This window comes from Fragaria vesca, linkage group LG6, assembly GCF_000184155.1.
Source record: "Fragaria vesca subsp. vesca linkage group LG6, FraVesHawaii_1.0, whole genome shotgun sequence".
Lineage (NCBI taxonomy): Eukaryota > Viridiplantae > Streptophyta > Magnoliopsida > Rosales > Rosaceae > Fragaria > Fragaria vesca.
In genome coordinates, this window is record NC_020496.1 from 4,258,371 (window position 1) to 4,275,868 (window position 17,498).

At 39.5% G+C, this 17,498-nt stretch overlaps 5 protein-coding genes across 5 annotated transcripts; 4 read left to right on the forward strand and 1 right to left on the reverse strand.

The window, feature by feature from the left end:
- Window positions 1-157: 157 nt before the first annotated feature.
- Window positions 158-2,507, forward strand: LOC101301604 (polyvinylalcohol dehydrogenase-like). Its single transcript, XM_004304890.1, has 4 exons — window positions 158-184; window positions 270-757; window positions 1,364-1,964; window positions 2,052-2,507. The coding sequence occupies exons 1-4, from the start codon at window positions 158-160 to the stop codon at window positions 2,505-2,507; spliced, it is 1,572 nt and encodes a 523-aa protein (XP_004304938.1).
- Window positions 2,508-3,824: 1,317 nt separating this feature from the next.
- On the forward strand, window positions 3,825-5,015 carry LOC101301895. Its single transcript, XM_004304891.1, has one exon. The coding sequence runs from the start codon at window positions 3,825-3,827 to the stop codon at window positions 5,013-5,015; it is 1,191 nt and encodes a 396-aa protein (XP_004304939.1).
- A 1,880-nt stretch (window positions 5,016-6,895) lies between these two features.
- Window positions 6,896-8,285, forward strand: LOC101302190 (F-box protein At2g17036-like). The gene is made up of 2 exons (XM_004304892.1): window positions 6,896-7,970; window positions 8,221-8,285. Exons 1-2 carry the CDS (start codon window positions 6,896-6,898, stop codon window positions 8,283-8,285), a joined length of 1,140 nt encoding a protein of 379 aa, XP_004304940.1.
- A 1,548-nt stretch (window positions 8,286-9,833) lies between these two features.
- LOC101302478 (translation factor GUF1 homolog, mitochondrial-like) lies at window positions 9,834-14,458 on the forward strand. The gene is made up of 12 exons (XM_004304893.1): window positions 9,834-10,172; window positions 10,453-11,203; window positions 11,278-11,434; window positions 11,568-11,622; window positions 11,885-11,952; window positions 12,029-12,133; window positions 12,236-12,307; window positions 12,680-12,793; window positions 13,197-13,337; window positions 13,419-13,478; window positions 13,562-13,749; window positions 13,994-14,458. Exons 1-11 carry the CDS (start codon window positions 9,834-9,836, stop codon window positions 13,725-13,727), a joined length of 2,028 nt encoding a protein of 675 aa, XP_004304941.1. The 3' UTR covers window positions 13,728-13,749; window positions 13,994-14,458.
- On the reverse strand, window positions 14,373-16,644 carry LOC101296583 (probable WRKY transcription factor 72-like). The gene is made up of 4 exons (XM_004302300.1): window positions 16,484-16,644; window positions 15,680-16,213; window positions 15,482-15,595; window positions 14,373-15,380 (listed from the first exon to the last, which is right to left on the reverse strand). The coding sequence occupies exons 1-4, from the start codon at window positions 16,556-16,558 to the stop codon at window positions 14,628-14,630; spliced, it is 1,476 nt and encodes a 491-aa protein (XP_004302348.1). The 5' UTR covers window positions 16,559-16,644; the 3' UTR covers window positions 14,373-14,627.
- Window positions 16,645-17,498: the final 854 nt, after the last annotated feature.

A 17,498-nucleotide genomic window follows, 5' to 3' on the forward strand; every position in this document is an offset into this window, starting at 1 on the left:
ATGCATCAATATAGTATAACAGCAAAACTATACTTGTATAAATACGCAGGATAAGTCCAACCATCCAGTGTAACCAGTTTGAGCCTTCACTGGAATGGCGCCTCTAGGATTCTGCAGTCCTACTTCTATCCTTTCTCTATGTATGTTCTGTATAGCTATGGCACCAAGCTCAGGTTTCAATATTGTAAGCCTCTCTATCACCCTTTCATTAATTTGTTCATTACCTGCTGGTTTGTTCACAAATTGTTAATTGACTTGGTTGTTTTCAGTGGCCTTCTGCAGAGAAATACAAGCCTAGTACTCTAGATTGGCCAAACCATGGAGGCGACTTGTATAACAGAAGATATGCTAACACGGAGAAGAAGATAAGCCCTGCAACAGTTTCCAATCTCAGTGTGAAGTGGAAATTCTCTGTGGGAGGTGACATAACTGTAACACCAGCCATTGCTGATGGCATTCTCTACTTCCCAAGCTGGAATGGATATCTTTACGCTGTTAAACAATCTGATGGATCTCTCGTCTGGAAGAAGAATGTGCAAGAGTTGACAGGCTTCAATAACACTGGTTTCATTCTCAATGTCAACTCCACAGTGACAAGATCAACCCCAACAATCGCCGGTGACCTGCTCATTTGTGGAATCTATGGTCCTGCTTTCGTCATTGCTGTTAAAAGGTCCAATGGGAAGCTCGTCTGGTCTACCAGGGTTGATAACCATACCAGAGCCTTTGTCACCATGTCTGGAACCTATTACAAAGGGTTAGTCATCAACTTCTCAGTTAGGTTTTGCACTTTTGATTCTTAGTTTCAACTTTGGGATCAGAAATTTTTTGAAAGTATGGTTTAAATGTTCAACCCTGTAGCTTATGCAGTGCTAGTATACTCATCAGTAAGTCAATGGTGTTGCTTCAAAACAAGTTTAAGTTAGGAACAAGATAAGGAACACCATGTGGTTCAAGGCTACTTATTCCTGCTTCTGTAGAATTATGAGAATCTTTTATGGCAACTTGATATATTAAGTAATTAATCAATAATCTGCCAAATAGCTTGCTGTAAACCATGCTTTCGATTAATTATATTGTAGTTTCTGTATACTGTCAACATAGGTGTTAGACTTTTGTGAAACTCAACATACAGGCCAGGTCTTTGTTTCATTATATGACAATGTTTAGATCCTTTCTAGACACCAGATTTGTTTTGTGTGAAAACTGAAGAAGTTTATACTACTCTTACTGCATATACATATCACATGTCTATTTCATGCTAATAGTACTGCATTTATAATGGTATGATTGACACACAATCAGTTGAGGCACCAAATTACAATTCGTATAGAATCTAACTACTGTATGTACCTTTTGAAAGGGGATATTATGTTGGAACATCGTCGCTAGAAGAAGGCCTGACAATCGATCTGTGCTGCACATTTCGTGGGAGCTTTCTTAAATTAGATGTCAGAACAGGAGCAATCTTGTGGCAGACCTACATGCTACCAGACAACTTTGGCAAGTTTGGGGAGTATGCTGGTGCAGCAATCTGGGGAAGTAGTCCTTCTATTGATGTGAAGCGTAACCTTGTCTACATTGCCACTTCCAACCTGTATTCAGCTCCTTCGCATATAATTGAATGCCAGGAGAGGGAAAACAATCAAACCATACCTTCACAGCCAGATGCCTGCATTGAGCCTGACAACCACTCCGAGTCTATTGTAGCTCTTGATTTAGACACTGGCAAAATCAAATGGTACAAGCAGCTAGGAGGCTATGATTTATGGTTTGGTGCATGCCATCGACATTTGGACCCAAGGTGCCCACCCGGTCCAAGTCCAGACGCAGATTTTGGAGAAGCACCAATGATGATTACCACAAAAATTAATGGGACTAAGAAAGACATTGTAGTTGCTGTTCAGAAAAGTGGGTTTGCATGGGCTCTAGATCGAGATACTGGTAGCATAGTGTGGTCTACGGTTAGTTTCCTAGTTGAACTATTGGATTAACTGAAATTGGCCTTATTTCTATATGAATTACTAAACGTGTAATGCTTTGATACACAGGAAGCTGGACCAGGAGGTCTAGGAGGAGGAGCCATGTGGGGTGCAGCCACTGATGAAAAGAGGGTCTATACTAACATTGCCAATAGCCAACATAAGAACTTCACCCTAAAACCATCTCAGAACACTACAATTGCTGGTGGATGGGTAGCAATGGAGGCGCGCAGCGGCAATATCTTATGGTCCACGGCCAATGCTAATGATGCTACCTCCCCGGCTGCAGTTACTGTGGCTAATGGTGTTGTTTTTGGTGGCTCTACTTACAAAGAAGGACCAATATATGCAATGAATGCCAAGACAGGAAAGATTTTGTGGTCGTATGATACAGGAGCAACTGTGTATGGGGGGATATCGGTAAGCAACGGATGCATCTACCTCGGAAATGGTTACAAGGTCTTTAATGGATTTGTTAACCCAAATTACACAGCTGGAACCTCGTTCTATGCCTTCTGTGTTTAACAACAACAAATATCCCCTCAGTGCAACATGTATCTTTTCTCTTAGATAAATGATCTACTACTAATGAGAATAGTAAATCTTCTGAAGTTCCTAATACCACAAGTCTGATATCACAGAAAAAAATAGCGTCCAATATCACATATCATTTATAATGGTTTGATCGATACCTCAAATATAGCTTCACCAGAATTGACATCCTGGTAAATGGAAGAAGGATTAGAAAAATGCAAGTGTGGAAAGCTACCAGATTCAACTTGCTGCTGGGAAAAACGTAATGCTATCACAACACAAGAACTAAGCATGCTGAAAGTGCATCAACAAAATTGAACTCTGGCGCTCAAATAAGCAAAAGGTTCACCATTTGGAGAATGGCTAAACGAAGTATGATAAGAAATAATTTGCACAACAAAGAATCCAGCAATTCTCATATGCAGATTACTGTAATGCTCATATTTCGAGACCACAATAATTAGAGATCCCCTGAATGCAGAATGAAATTTAGGTCTTCTGCTGCCCAAATGCCCACTAAGAAATGCTAGCGGCACAGCACCATTGGGGGTTATGATGCCTTTTGTGATCACCAATTTGTAGTGATCATACAAATCCATACATATCATTGATTAAAGAACAAAAATTCATGTACTATATTGAACAAAGTACCTTGCCAGAAAGAAACCCATGCAGATTCTTGAAGCCAAGTAAACCATAATAGATTCTTGAAACAGAAAAAGAAACACCCAAATTAGAAAATGCATGTATGATCAAAATCAACAACATATACTAAAGTATCAACAGAGCTTGACTGTAACTGAACCGTTTTTACATGCAATGCAATAGACACACTATAAATCAAGATCAAACAACAATTTAAAGAGAACACCTTTTTCTTCATTCTTCAATTGAACTTGGCACTTGGCAGAGAGCTTTACCTATCAACTAGTTGAACCAAAAAGAACAGCTTTCAGAATCGGGTTCGGGGGCCATCAAGAATAAACAACTGGACTGTACAGCCCAAACCAAAACGACGACGTCTAAATTGTAATCATCTCCGTCAAAAAAGAAATCAACTGGACATGAAAAAGTAGTTTGGAGCGGAGAATGGTTTGAGTAGGTAAGAAGCAGTAATGTAATGGGGAGCCTTCAGAACTTCCGTCTTAAGTCGGAGGAAGATAAACCAGTCTTCGTTACATATATGGAGTCCATATTTCAAGAGGAGTCCCATCCCATTCAAGCTAAGATTTCAAATACCCTTTGAAATTACAAATATCATATATACATGTTTCTTCTTGATTGTAGGTACTTACATATGCCGTGATAATGAAGATGTTGAGCAGACGTTGGAGCTTTTCAAGAAAGTTGATATGGTGTCGTGATTTGATACGCCGCAAGTTCTACACTGGAAAACGATACAACTCGGAAGAAGGAGGTTGGATCGAGCAACTCCCAGATGACGTCATGCAACTGATTCTGCAGCGACTGCCCCTGTCGGATTATCTGAACTGTCGTGACGTAAGCCGTTGTTGGCGAGCCGCAATTAACAACAAGCGTTGGCTTCCTGCGCCTCATCAACTCCCATGGCTTGTGGTCTCTTCTTGTATAGGAAGAGACATGCTCGCATCCTACATCAAAATAGATGACGACGACGACTTGCGTATTAATGTAAGCCATCAGAAAACTTGGAAAGTAAAAACCGATCCTCCCGCAGATTGTTATTGTGCTGGATCAGTTGAGGGATGGCTGATCATAACCACTAGTAGATCATATGTTGAGAGGTTCTTCTTCTGGAATCCAGTATCAGGTGCTCGAGTTATGCTCCCAACACATCATTCCAGCCTCGGCAGGTTCCCGAAAGTAAAAGTGGTAGCCTCTTCAGTACCAACGACAACAGAGTGTTATGTGAGTTGCCTTCACTTCAGACAAGAAGGTTGTTTGGCCTTTTGCACGCCCACTGATAGATCATGGACCTTGATTAAGGCAGAGAAAGCTCTTGAATTTTGGGAGATAGAAATACTTGATGGGAAATTATATGCGCTAGGTAGAGAAGCATTAGAGTATGTGATGGTGTTTGACATCCATTTAGACACACATGCCTACACATCACAAAGGTTGGTTACTCTTCACCCCAACATTAACAGCATAGTTGATGGCGGAACCTACCACCGGACATGTTACTTGGCAAAATGTTGTGAATCAAAGGACCTGTTTATGGTTTTGTGGCATGATCGTCCGTACTACCAAAGATCATTTCAAGTGTTAAAGTTAGAGAATAATAATAAGTGGGTAGAGATTGATGACCTTGGTGATCAGGCATTGTTTATGGCCACGCTCAACAACAAATTTATCACTTGTCATGATAAAACACTTGAAAGAAACTGTATCTATTTTGTTTTACGGAAAAGATATGATTATGCACTCAACTTTGGGGTGTTTTCCTTGACAGATAGGAGCTTCAAAACCATGACTTCTCTCCGGCATCATCATCGATCTTTTGTGGGCGATACAACCTAGTGCTTGGTTCACACCGAATCCTTACTAGCTAGCTAGCTTTTATGTAAGAATCTAGTCTTCTTTAAATTTTTTGTGTTGGTAATATTAGTGGCTCAAACTCTTCAGTAGTTCAGTACTCTTTTGAAGACAAGAGAAGCAAGAAAACAAACAAGGAAGAATGAGAATAAATATCCCCTCGGTGCAATATGTATCTTTTCTCTTAGATATATGATCTACTAATACCGAGAACAAAGAATCTTCAGAAGTTCCTAATACGGTAATACACAAGGTGCACAGTGTTTGACATCACAGAAATAAAAGCATTATCCAATATAAGCATTATCAAAGAAGGTCTATACTAACATTGCCAACAGCCAACATAAGAACTTCACCCTAAAACCATCCCAGAACACTACAATTGCTGGTGGATGGGTAGCAATGGAGGCGCGCAGCGGCAATATCTTATGGTCCACGGCCAATATTGCTAATGATGCTACCTCCCCGGCTGCAGCTACTGTGGCAAATGGTGTTGTTTTTGGTGGCTCTACTTACAAAGAAGGACCAATAGATGCAATGAATGCCAAGACAGGAAAGATTTTGTGGTCGTATGATACAGGAGCAACTGTGTATGGGGGGATATCGGTAAGCAACGGATACATCTACCTTGGAAATGGTTACAAGGTCTTTAATGGATTTGTTAACCCGAATTACACTGCAGGAACCTCGTTTTATGCCTTCTGTGTTTAACAACTACAAATATCCCCTGGGGCCTCGGTGCAATATGTATCCTTTCTCTTAGATAAATGATCTGCTAATAATGAGAATAGTAAATGTTCTGAAGTTAAAAAATATACAAGTTATAATTATAAAGATGGGAATAATTATAAAGATGTAAAGGGGATACAGAACTTGATTTAAATGTATAGGCTATAGTTTTGTGATAACAACCTATGCATTATTGATAACATTTTTCTCATATTACTTTCATTTCACAAAACAGAAAATGTATAGAGAGCTCTGAGAATAATTATAAAGATGGGATAATTTCATAACTTACTTCCAAGAAGGCTGCATTTGCAGGATCATCCACCCTCCGGATCAGTGGACCATCAACCATGACACAGGCAAAACAGCTACAAGCTTACAACATTATCAAATTTGCCAGGACCTAAAACTCATCATCACCAGCACCAGGAAACATATAAGGCACAACAAATTCAAGTAACATATACAAAAAATGAAAAATGTCCAAAACAAGAATAAAACCAAAACTTAGAAGCAACAAACTAATAACTTAAACTAGAACATACAAAATGCAATTCGAAACTTAATTAAGCACAGACGCTCCAAACTTGCTAACACCAAATCAGTTCTCATTCCCACATCACTAACATACATTCATCAATGGATATGCAATGTGCTGTTTATATAATATAATACTCAACATTTTTAACCCAATTTTTCACAAAACAACTCGGAAACTAAACCAATATACAGTAGCCATACCATACCTGCAATCGATGACTCTAACAACCTTCCGACTCAGAAATTAAACCTCATCTCTCTCTCCCTCCTCAGTCCTCACAGTCCACAGACGCAAAACAAAGAGGGAAACAATGGCTTATCATGTATCTGTAAATGTTATCTTGATTTATAGGTTATAGTTTTGTGATACACAACTTGATGTAAAGGGGAACCTTCTGCCTACAGGACTTCCGTCTTAAGTCGGAAGACAAACTAGTTTTCGTTACATATATGGAGTCCAGATTTCAAGAGGAGTCCCATCCCGCGAGCTATTCAAACGTCTTAACGTACCCTTTGTAATTACACATACATATATTGATACACACACACACACACGTACACACGTTTCTTCTTGATTGTACTTGCATGCCGTGAAGATGAAGATGTTGACCAGACGGAGTTTTTCAAGAAAGTTGATATGGTGTCGTGATTTGATCCGCTGCAAGTTCTTCACTAGAAAACGATACGAGTTAGAAGACGAAGGAGAAGGAGGAGGTTGGTTCGAGCAACTCCCAGATGACATCATGCAACTGATTCTGCAGCGACTGCCCCTGTCGGATTATCTGAATTGTCGTGAGGTAAGCCGTAGTTGGCGAGCCGCAATTGACAGCAAGCTTTGGCTTCCTGCTGCTCATCCTCAACTCCCAAGGCTTGTGACCAGTTCTAGACTAGGAAGCGACATGCTTGCATCCTACATCAAAAAAGATGATGATAACTACTTGCGTATTGTAAGCCATCCGAAAATTTGGAAAATAAAAACCGATCCTCCCGCAAATTGTTATTGTGCTGGATCAGTTGAGGGATGGCTGATCATAACCACTAGTAGATCATATGTTGAGAGGTTCTTCTTCTGGAATCCAGTATCAGGTGCTCGAGTTAAGCTCCCAACACATCATCCCAGCCGCGGCAGTTTCCCGGAAGTAAAAGTAGTAGCCTCTTCAGTACCAACGACAACAGAGTGTTATGTGAGTTGCCTTCACTTCAGACAAGAAGGTTGTTTGGCCTTTTGCACGCCCACTGATAGATCATGGACCTTGATTAAGGCAGAGAAAGCTCTTGAATTTTGGGAGATAGAAATACTTGATGGGAAATTATATGCGCTAGGTAGAGAAGCATTAGAGTATGTGATGGTGTTTGACATCCATTTAGACACACATGCCTACACATCACAAAGGTTGGTTACTCTTCACCCCAACATTAACAGCATAGTTGATGGCGGAACCTACTACCGGACATGTTACTTGGCAAAATGTTGTGAATCAAAGGACCTGTTTATGGTTTTGTGGCATGATGGTCTATGTCGTCCGAACTACCAAAGATCATTGCAAGTGTTAAAGTTAGCGGACAATAATAAGTGGGTAGAGATTAATGACCTTGGTGATCGGGCATTGTTTATGGCCACGCTCAACAACAAATTTATCACTTGTCATGATAAAACACTTGAAAGAAACTGTATCTATTTTGTTTTACGGAAAAGATATGATTATGCACACAACTTTGGGGTGTTTTCCTTGACAGATAGGAGCTTCAAAACTATGACTTCTCTAGCATCAAAAAAAAAACTGTGACTTCTCTCCGGCATTATCCTCGTCTTTTGTGGGCGATACAACCTAGTGCTTGGTTCACACCAAATCCTTACTAGCTAGCTAGCTTTCATGTAAGAATTTGGTCTTCTTTAAATTTTTTGTGTTGGTAATATTAGTGTCTCAAACTCTTCAGTACTCTTTTGAAGACAAGAGAAGCAAGAAAACAAACAAGGAAGAATGAGAATGAATATCCCCTCGGTGCAATATGTATATTTTCTCTTAGATATATGATCTACTAATACTGAGAACAAAGAATCTTCAGAAGTTCCTAATACGGTAATACCACAACTCCACAAGGTGCACAGTGTTTGACATCACAGAAATAAAAGCATTATCCAATATAATATATAGCTATCATATTCATTTCCAGTGGTTTCATACCTCAAATAGCTTCACTAGAAATGATATCCTGGTAAATGAAAGAGAAATAGAACAATGCAATTGGAAAAGCTACCGTCTTCAAAGTGCAGGAGAAAATGCAATGCTATGACAAGAACTAAGCACACGGAATAAACAACATCGAAAGCGCTTTGCAGATCAATAAAAGCAAACCAATAGAGAATGGCTAAACGAAGCATAATAAGAAATGCTGAGATGAGTCACAGTTGCAATGATGACTGTGACTTACAATCCGCTCAATCCCCTATATTTTGCACAAACAAAGGATCAAGCAATTCTCATATTCGGATTACTATTATCCATACATTCAACACCATGATACAACTACTTTTGGGTTATGCGGAAAAATAAACTGTAGAATGGAATCGGAAAACTCACAACCACAAATGTAAAATATGGTGGAAAGAAGATGATAAAGAACACCAGGAATTAACGTGGTTCGGCAAAGTGTCTACATCCACGGGGAAATAACAACAAAGAATCTCCACTATACGAATAAAGGTTACAGCAAGAGAAACACTACTTCAAAACTCACACTTTGAAAGGATACACTCTTACACTCACTTTGTTTTCCTACACACACAAACTCTCGACTTGGAGTTTTCTCTCTATCTCACACTCTTGTATAACACAAGATAAACTCACCGGTACACCAATTGCACCATTGCTCATGCCTTTATATAGGCAAACTTCTTCACGCATTTCCCATGCAAATCCTTCACGTCCATGCACAAGGAAGAGAATTCAAACTTCTTTCTTAATTCAAGCTTCAATGTTTGTATGCACCATCAATGCATCTCCATTCTTTTTGTTAAACATTTCAGCCACCCACAAGCCTATACATATAGGCTCTCTCTTGCATTTCAACATATACACACCACCAACTTTGCTATTCATATAGCATCTTGCCTCTTGGTTAATTGAATGGGTCTTGAGGCTTCACCGAAAGGATTTTCACATGTAGTAAACCGTATGACATCCTCCTCCAAATAAGGAGGGAAATTTGACCCATCAGCTACGTTTCCGACACGTTCCCGGCTGTTTTCGAAGTATTTCTGGCGTTTCCGGAAACAGATTCTTAATCTACAAGGAAACTGGGTACGCATTGGTATGGCCTAAAACAGTGGTAAACGGCAGAAAGGTTGCGGAAACTGCCGCAAACTTATCCGTAAATAGGTCGGGTATCCAGGAATAATAATGACTTTTCGTCCCTTCAGTGCAAAATCAAAAAGTCCAGCCCAAATCAAAACGACGGCGTTTAAAACATCTCCATCCAAAACAGAAATGAATAAAGCTTCCGCCGTAGTCTCAGTTCTCGTTAAACCCCGAGATGGGTTTTCTGAGCAGAGCCTCTAAAACTCTGAAACCACCAAAGAACCTTTCTTTACTCCAAACCCACTTAAACCCTTTATCTTCTTCTTCTTCTTCTCATTTACGACGCAACCCAATTGGCTCTGGCTTCAGATTCAGCCAAACTTTTTGCTCCCATTCAAAACAGAACAGCAAAGACGCCGTGGATTTGAGCCAGTTCCCAACTGAGAGGATCAGAAACTTCTCCATCATCGCCCATGTCGATCACGGCAAGTCTACTCTCGCTGATAGGCTCCTGGAGCTCACTGGGACCATTAAGAGAGGCCATGGTCAGCCTCAGTACCTTGACAAGTTGCAGGTATATGAAACTTTGATCATTGTTTTCTGATGTTTAGAGGAAGAAAGGTTGTTGCTTTGTTAATGGGTTTGGTTTTCTTAGCTGAATAGTGTTGTGTTTTTGGTGATAATCTATGCATAAAGTTTATGACTTGAAGATATGCCGTTTTGTTAGTGTGGTTTACTTGGTATATTAAGATTTTGATGTGCTTAGAATGGTTTAGGAATGAAGTTGTTGTATTATGAAGAAATGGAAAATGTAGTTGTGTTTTGTATGCGGATTTTGATTTGGGTTGTTGTAGGTGGAGAGAGAAAGGGGGATTACTGTAAAGGCGCAGACAGCTACCATGTTCCACAAGCACAATTTTCATGGTGGGGATAAGGTTGGAGGCAGTGGAGAACCGAGTTTTCTACTGAATCTGATTGACACGCCGGGACATGTGGACTTTAGCTATGAGGTATCGAGATCACTGGCCGCTTGCCAAGGTGCGCTTTTGGTTGTTGATGCAGCTCAGGGTGTTCAAGCGCAAACTGTGGCAAACTTTTATCTTGCGTTCGAGTCTAACTTGGCGATAATACCTGTCATCAACAAGATTGACCAGCCGACTGCTGATCCTGAACGTGTCAAAGCTCAACTTAAATCAATGTTTGATCTGGACGCAAGTGATGCTCTTTTAACATCTGCGAAAACAGGACAGGGTCTTGAGCATGTCCTTCCCGCAGTCATAGAACGCATACCACCTCCTCCTGGGAAGAGTGATTTGCCTTTGCGGATGCTTTTGTTGGATTCATACTATGATGAATATAAAGGAGTTATATGCCATGTTGCTGTAGTTGATGGGATGCTGCGCAAGGGGGACAAAATTGCATCTGCCGCAACTGGCCAAGCTTATGACATTTTGGATGTTGGAATCATGCACCCAGAGCTTACTTCCACAGGAGTCCTTCATACTGGACAAGTTGGGTATGTTGTGAGTGGCATGCGTTCGACCAAAGAGGCACGTATTGGGGACACACTTCATCATAATAAAACCATCGTCCAGCCCCTGTCAGGTACTTATATATCTATATATAATTTGTGGTTAAGATATTCTATCATCCAGCTCCTGATGGTCTTCAAATTGTAGGGTTCAAGCCTGCAAAACATATGGTGTTTTCTGGTCTTTACCCTGCTGATGGATCTGATTTTGAGGCACTTAACCATGCAATCGAGAGACTGACCTGCAACGATGCTAGTGTCTCTGTTACTAGAGAGAGTAGCACGGCACTAGGTCTGGGTTTTAGGTATGTAACTTACTACTAAACCAGTTAAACCTTTTTGCACCTGCAAAAATGAAGGCATTTGCGTCTACCATGATTAATATTCAAGATTTCAATATATTTTAAATGTTATGATGACTAACTTGTGGAACTGCAGGTGTGGTTTCTTAGGTTTACTTCACATGGATGTTTTTCACCAGCGACTTGAACAGGTAACCAAATAGTTATTCTAGGGATATTTTAAAGAGCTTTTCTTGATGAAGGAATCGCTTCTGTATGAAAAAGACACAATTAAGAGGTCTAATGTTCCTACATTGTGAAAAAAAAAAAGAACTTTTCTTAATACACCAGAATGAAAACTTTATGATATTTTTCATCCGAAAGCATTTTCTTGAAGAGAAAGAAATTCATTGAACTTATTGATTGCATATTTAACATTCAGTTATATTCACTTACAAATGATGTGGATGACAGGAACATGGAGCTCATGTAATTTCTACCATTCCAACTGTTCCCTATATTTATGAGTATTCTGATGGGAGGTATGTCTTACATGCTATTCTTTGTAAAATTTTCATTCATATGGTTTTACCAAACATAATATTGGTTCTGTTCTAGCAAAGTAGAAGTTCAGAATCCTGCCGCGTTGGTTGCAAACTCCAAGAAACAAGTAACAGCCTGTTGGGAACCTACAGTTCTAGCTACTATCATTATTCCTAGTGAGTAAGCTCTCGCACACCCTTAGCATGTCTTTTTTCCCTCTCCACCCTGGGAGGCAGTTATTCATACAGTAGACTCCATAGTTAATTTGTTGTCCAATTGAAGGTATGTGGGGGCTGTAATCACCCTCTGCTCTGAGCGGAGAGGTCAGCAGTTGGAGTATACTTTCATAGACAGGTAACTTTTATGAAATGTCAAATTGAAAGATGAAAATATCCCTACGTTTATATATACATATATATTTTTGCTTCAAGCATCTTGCTTTATTGTCTCCTGCCTCACCAACCATTGAATCAAAATCCAGCTGCTAACATTTAGTTATAAAAAGAATATTACTTCAACAGAATTTTGTTAGCAGCTGTTACATTTTGACCCAAAGTTTGGTGAGCATGGATTTCGTGCTCATAAGATCTAAATTGTGTGTATTAATGGACATGTGTTGGTTCGAGACATTTACATAATTTTTGGGATGTTACCTTACCTACTCATATAGTTTATTTGTTCTTTCTGCTTGTCTGTGATTGATATATTGTAATCTGATCTATGCAGTCAACGAGCCTTCATGAAGTACCGCTTGCCTTTGAGGGAGATTGTTGTCGACTTTTACAATGAATTGAAGAGTATTACATCAGGATATGCAACATTTGATTATGAGGACTCAGAGTAAGTTTCAACTCTCTCATTCACACACCACACATCTACTAGAAAAACCCACCAGTCAGATAAGGATAATATACTAGTGTCAAGCAAAGGGATTCAACTGTTGATTGGTATCTGATAAATTGGTGCTGCAACTTTTTAAGTCAGCATAATCAGAATGAGTAGCATACTACTATTAAATGCTTAAGTAGAGCAATTCCTCTTGTAAGTTGATGGTTAAACTTGAAACTGAAAGCAAAAACCAGAACCGTATTGCATTTGTATTGCTATAGTAGTGTTTATCATGGCTGATACTGGGCAGCAGTTCATGGTTTCATCACTGCAGTTGCTTAGCTAGGATGAACTGTTATTTTTTATATATGGTAACTGCAAACTCCTTTCATTCCCTCTGATTGAAATACAACAGATATCAGCAATCTGATATGGTCAAACTTGATATCCTTCTGAATGGACAACCAGTCGATGCTATGGCAACTATTGTTCATAATTTGAAGGCGCAACGTATTGGTCGTGAACTGGTGGAGAAGCTGAAGAAATATATAGACAGGTATGCTGAGCTATACTGAATTGTAATTTCTTCCATCTTTGTTCCTTTTCCCAGTATGACGAGATATTTGATTTTGAGCAGGCAAATGTTTGAGATAACTATACAAGCTGCAATTGGAACAAAGGTTGTTGCAAGGGAGACGTGAGTATTATTTAAAATTTCTGCTTCTCATGCTACGACTATTCAAATACTGTTGAGCTAAACTTCTCTATGTTTTGTCTTAGGATTTCTGCTATGAGAAAAAATGTTCTTGCCAAGTGTTATGGTGGTGATGTTTCTCGAAAGAGGAAGCTATTAGACAAGCAAAAGGAAGGGAAGAAGCGAATGAAGCGTGTTGGTTCTATAGATATACCTCAGGAGGCATTTCACGAACTACTAAAGAGTTCATAGGAAACAATCTGAATAGCCGATGGTAACAGACCGATTCTTACTGTGTTCCTTTTGCATTTGTATGTTGTCAAAATTATCTATTGCACCAGTACCATTTACCAGAATTTTTGTCTGACTGAGTAAATTATGTCTTTCATTCCAAAAAATTTGGTAGCATGAGAGGAAGTTTTCAAATATTTCTAATTTCATGGGTTAGTGAAATTAGTTACAAACTTACAAGGTTTCATTTTGGTAGCACACTTACATGTGGATACTCATACTTGTAGGCCTATAGTTTATGTGGCTTATTGTTGGAGCCAACCTTCAGGGTTTTACAGAAAAAGATTACTTTGGCTTGCCTTCACGGTGAGGAAGATAACGAGGTAGAGGAAGCTGTTGGAATATCAAAATTAAATAATGTGGTGCATTGGCTTCAAAGAGGCCATCTTATGAGTTATCAAAGTTTTGGAGTGGAGGAAGACCGATTTTTTTATCAATACTGGTAGTTTCTTCCTTCTTACAGATCGCGCTGCGGTTGTAATATATTGATTTATAGATCCTGGTCAAATAATGTCTCTGGTTAGTTGATAGAGTAAACTGTCTAAGTTGCAACTTTGTCTTCTGAATGCCCATCAGAGCTTATTTATTTTTTCTGAACAGTCATACTTTGTATCTAGCAGCCAGTTGGTAGTGTGCTGCAATATTATTGATTGACAATCATATTTTCAGAACAGGGTGAGCCTGTGAATAAACTCCTACATCTTTTGATTACAGTAACTACTGGTAAATTTGACATATCTAACATGTGATCTTGTCAAACTGTTGATCTAGACCACGCATTTGATAGTCCATATTGAGGGTCTGACAAAATAACATCTGAGATTGTCTAACTAGCGGAATTTCAATTTCTGATCACATAATTTAGAGACTTTTATCCCTGATGGCAGGGGAAGATGTAGTGCTCTTGGACTCGGGAAATGGCAGTGGAGGCTGGAGAAGCGTCAAGTTTCCCTTCTGAGAATCAGAAGATGACAAGCTGTTGAAAATGCTTGATGAGCGGCTTTTCCCAGTCTGTGTCAAGTGTTGTCCTAATCTTTCCCCTATTCCTTGGCTTCCATAACTTGCTGCACCACCTCCAACCATAGATGAAAGCGCTACAGCAATGACTGACTTGAAATTTGGGTCTGATGTGATTGCCTTGGTCAATGTCTCTGTTAAGGACACCTGGGAAGAGGCTTGGTGATTGGGTTGGAAACACTCTTGGTTCTTTCTGTCAAACTGCGTCCCAAATCTGGGGTACACGTTGCCCCAACTGGGTGGTAAATTGCTGTTAGATTCTGAGGAACAAAAGCTTAGACTTGGAGGAAATGTGCAGTATTGGTTTGATGAAGGGGAAGGAGAAGATGTGAGGTCTAGAGTAACTGTGGGAAACAAAGGGGAGGAGGAAAGCTTAGGCATGTAAAGTTGTTGTCTCGAATTATCAAAGAGACCAAAACCTAGTCCATTACTGGAACCAAGACCTGGAAGCTGAGATGTCAAAGAGCCAGACAATAACATGGAAGCTGCGGCAGAGGTGGTGGAAGCCATGGAAGTGGCTGTCATTGGAAGTGGGTGGTTGTGGGTTCCTTCATAGGTGGTGATCAAGATAGACATGTCATCAATACATCTTTGCACCTGAAAAATCATATGAAAAGTTAAAACACATTAGCTTAAAAAAAAACTGTTCAATTGTAGTGACAGGAACTTGAATGTCATCTTTGTAACAAGAATTTAACCTGCTTTCTAACAGGGCATCCTGGTGCAACCGTGCATCGGTAGTATGCTCGCGGGCATGGATTTCCTTTCGCAATCTTCTGTCCGTATTTTCTCCATTGGCATCCATCAATCATCTGTAAAAAAAATTAAGCAGAAGTATTTTAACAAAAGCAATTCTTATATGAGAGGAAAAAAATTCATGTGGAGTGTAGTAGTACCGTGGGGGTGTCACATCGAGCTCTCACAGAAACCCTAGCTCTTTTTGCAGCATTGGCCTGCTGCGAAGCATCATCATCTTCATTTCTTATTGTCTTTGGTGTTTTAGTACTTGATGGGGAGGCTTCTGATTCCTTAGGCTCTTCGGAACTAGTCTCCGGAATCGGACCGCTCAATACAAGCTCGGTAGGCAACTGCAACTTAGAGCCTAATCCAAGAGTAAGGTTGGCCTTCGAGTCTTGGTGATGATCAGCTTGTACAAGTTTGCCCTCATCACTAACATTTTTAGGGTCTCTTGGGCTTCTTCCAAGGCAAAGAGACAAGAGCTGATCATGAGGTTCTTCAATTTCAACATGGGAGGTGGTGGCACTCATTGTTGCCTTCTTGGAATGAGACTCTTGTTTGAGGATGTCAAAAAAGCGCAACTGTAGAGACTGGTAATCCTTCGTCATATGCTCCAACGTCTTCTTCAGTCTCGCATTTTCTTCTCTGACCTCACTCATTTCGGCTTTGGCATTAACAAGTTCATAATTCTCCTATCAAAATAAACATGAAAAAATCAAAATCAAAAACAAATTAATCGAGGTTCTACTCTTTAATTTACATCAGAACTGTCTGCATGCATCTCTTTCATAGAGTAATACCTAAGATGATATATATCAGTGAGTGATTCAATGAAACTATTTGGAATATGATCAACGACGATCGATTCGATCCTGGCTAGCTAGGAGATCGAAGATCAAAATTAAACATCAATTAAATTAGGAGATCGATGAAGGTAACCAAGACATGATGAACAGACATACCTGCCCTTCTTGGTAGCCGAAGGATTCAACCTTCGTTCCAACAGCTGCTGCTGCTGTTGAATCAGAGTTTGGCATTCTCTATGATATAGCTCTCTCTTGCTTTATATATAGAGCAGACAGCAGCAGGTTTGTACTTTTGCTCTCTAACCCAGATTATTCTCGCTTACAACACAAACAACTTGATTATAAATATCCACAGGAGGAGGTAGAGATGAAGTACATGGGGTTAATTAACCACCCATTACTTTCAGACGTTTAAGTTTAAATTATCCAAGTCGACGAACCAGGTAATATAATCATCTTATTGAGCTCATTACGCAGGCACAGAAAAAATGTCAACTCTCTGCATCAAGCCACAGTCCTTTTTTTAATACCTATTCTTCCGGATTAGCTAAGATTAATAAATTAACAAGGATTTTTCATGTTTCAATTTCCACAGTTGAGGGACATATTGATGATGAGCTTCCAGAGAGCTTAATACGCGGGCACAGCCAACTTGTATCCATGTATTCTAGAATACATATAACTATACATATACATTAGAAGACTTGTATAAGTAGTACTACATGCATGTCTACATCTTTGATGCTTCGTACAGGTTTGAATTCACATGGCTAATTAAGTCAAGCCAGTCGGGATCGTGTGGATTTGTAGCAATGCTGATCGAGAGGAGAAGGCAGCTAGCTAGCTGCAGCAGCAGCAGCAGCCTAAAAATAATAAGCTATTCATGAGTGTCAGCAGTCAATACGCTTTGCCATAAACGGGGTGAGACTTCAGTACTTCACTGATTATCTTTATACTTCATTTACTTGATTAATATTATTGGGTGATCACACAAAATATTGAAGGAGAAAATGCAGTGTAGATATATTAGTTAGAAAATGCAGTGTAGATATATTGTTTGCTACCTAAGATTTTCGTTTTGTTTTAAAATAGAAATTGATTTCATTAATATCAATAGACGGCATATGTTAAAAGCTAAGAGTTAAACAACTCCGTATATATATTTGTGATG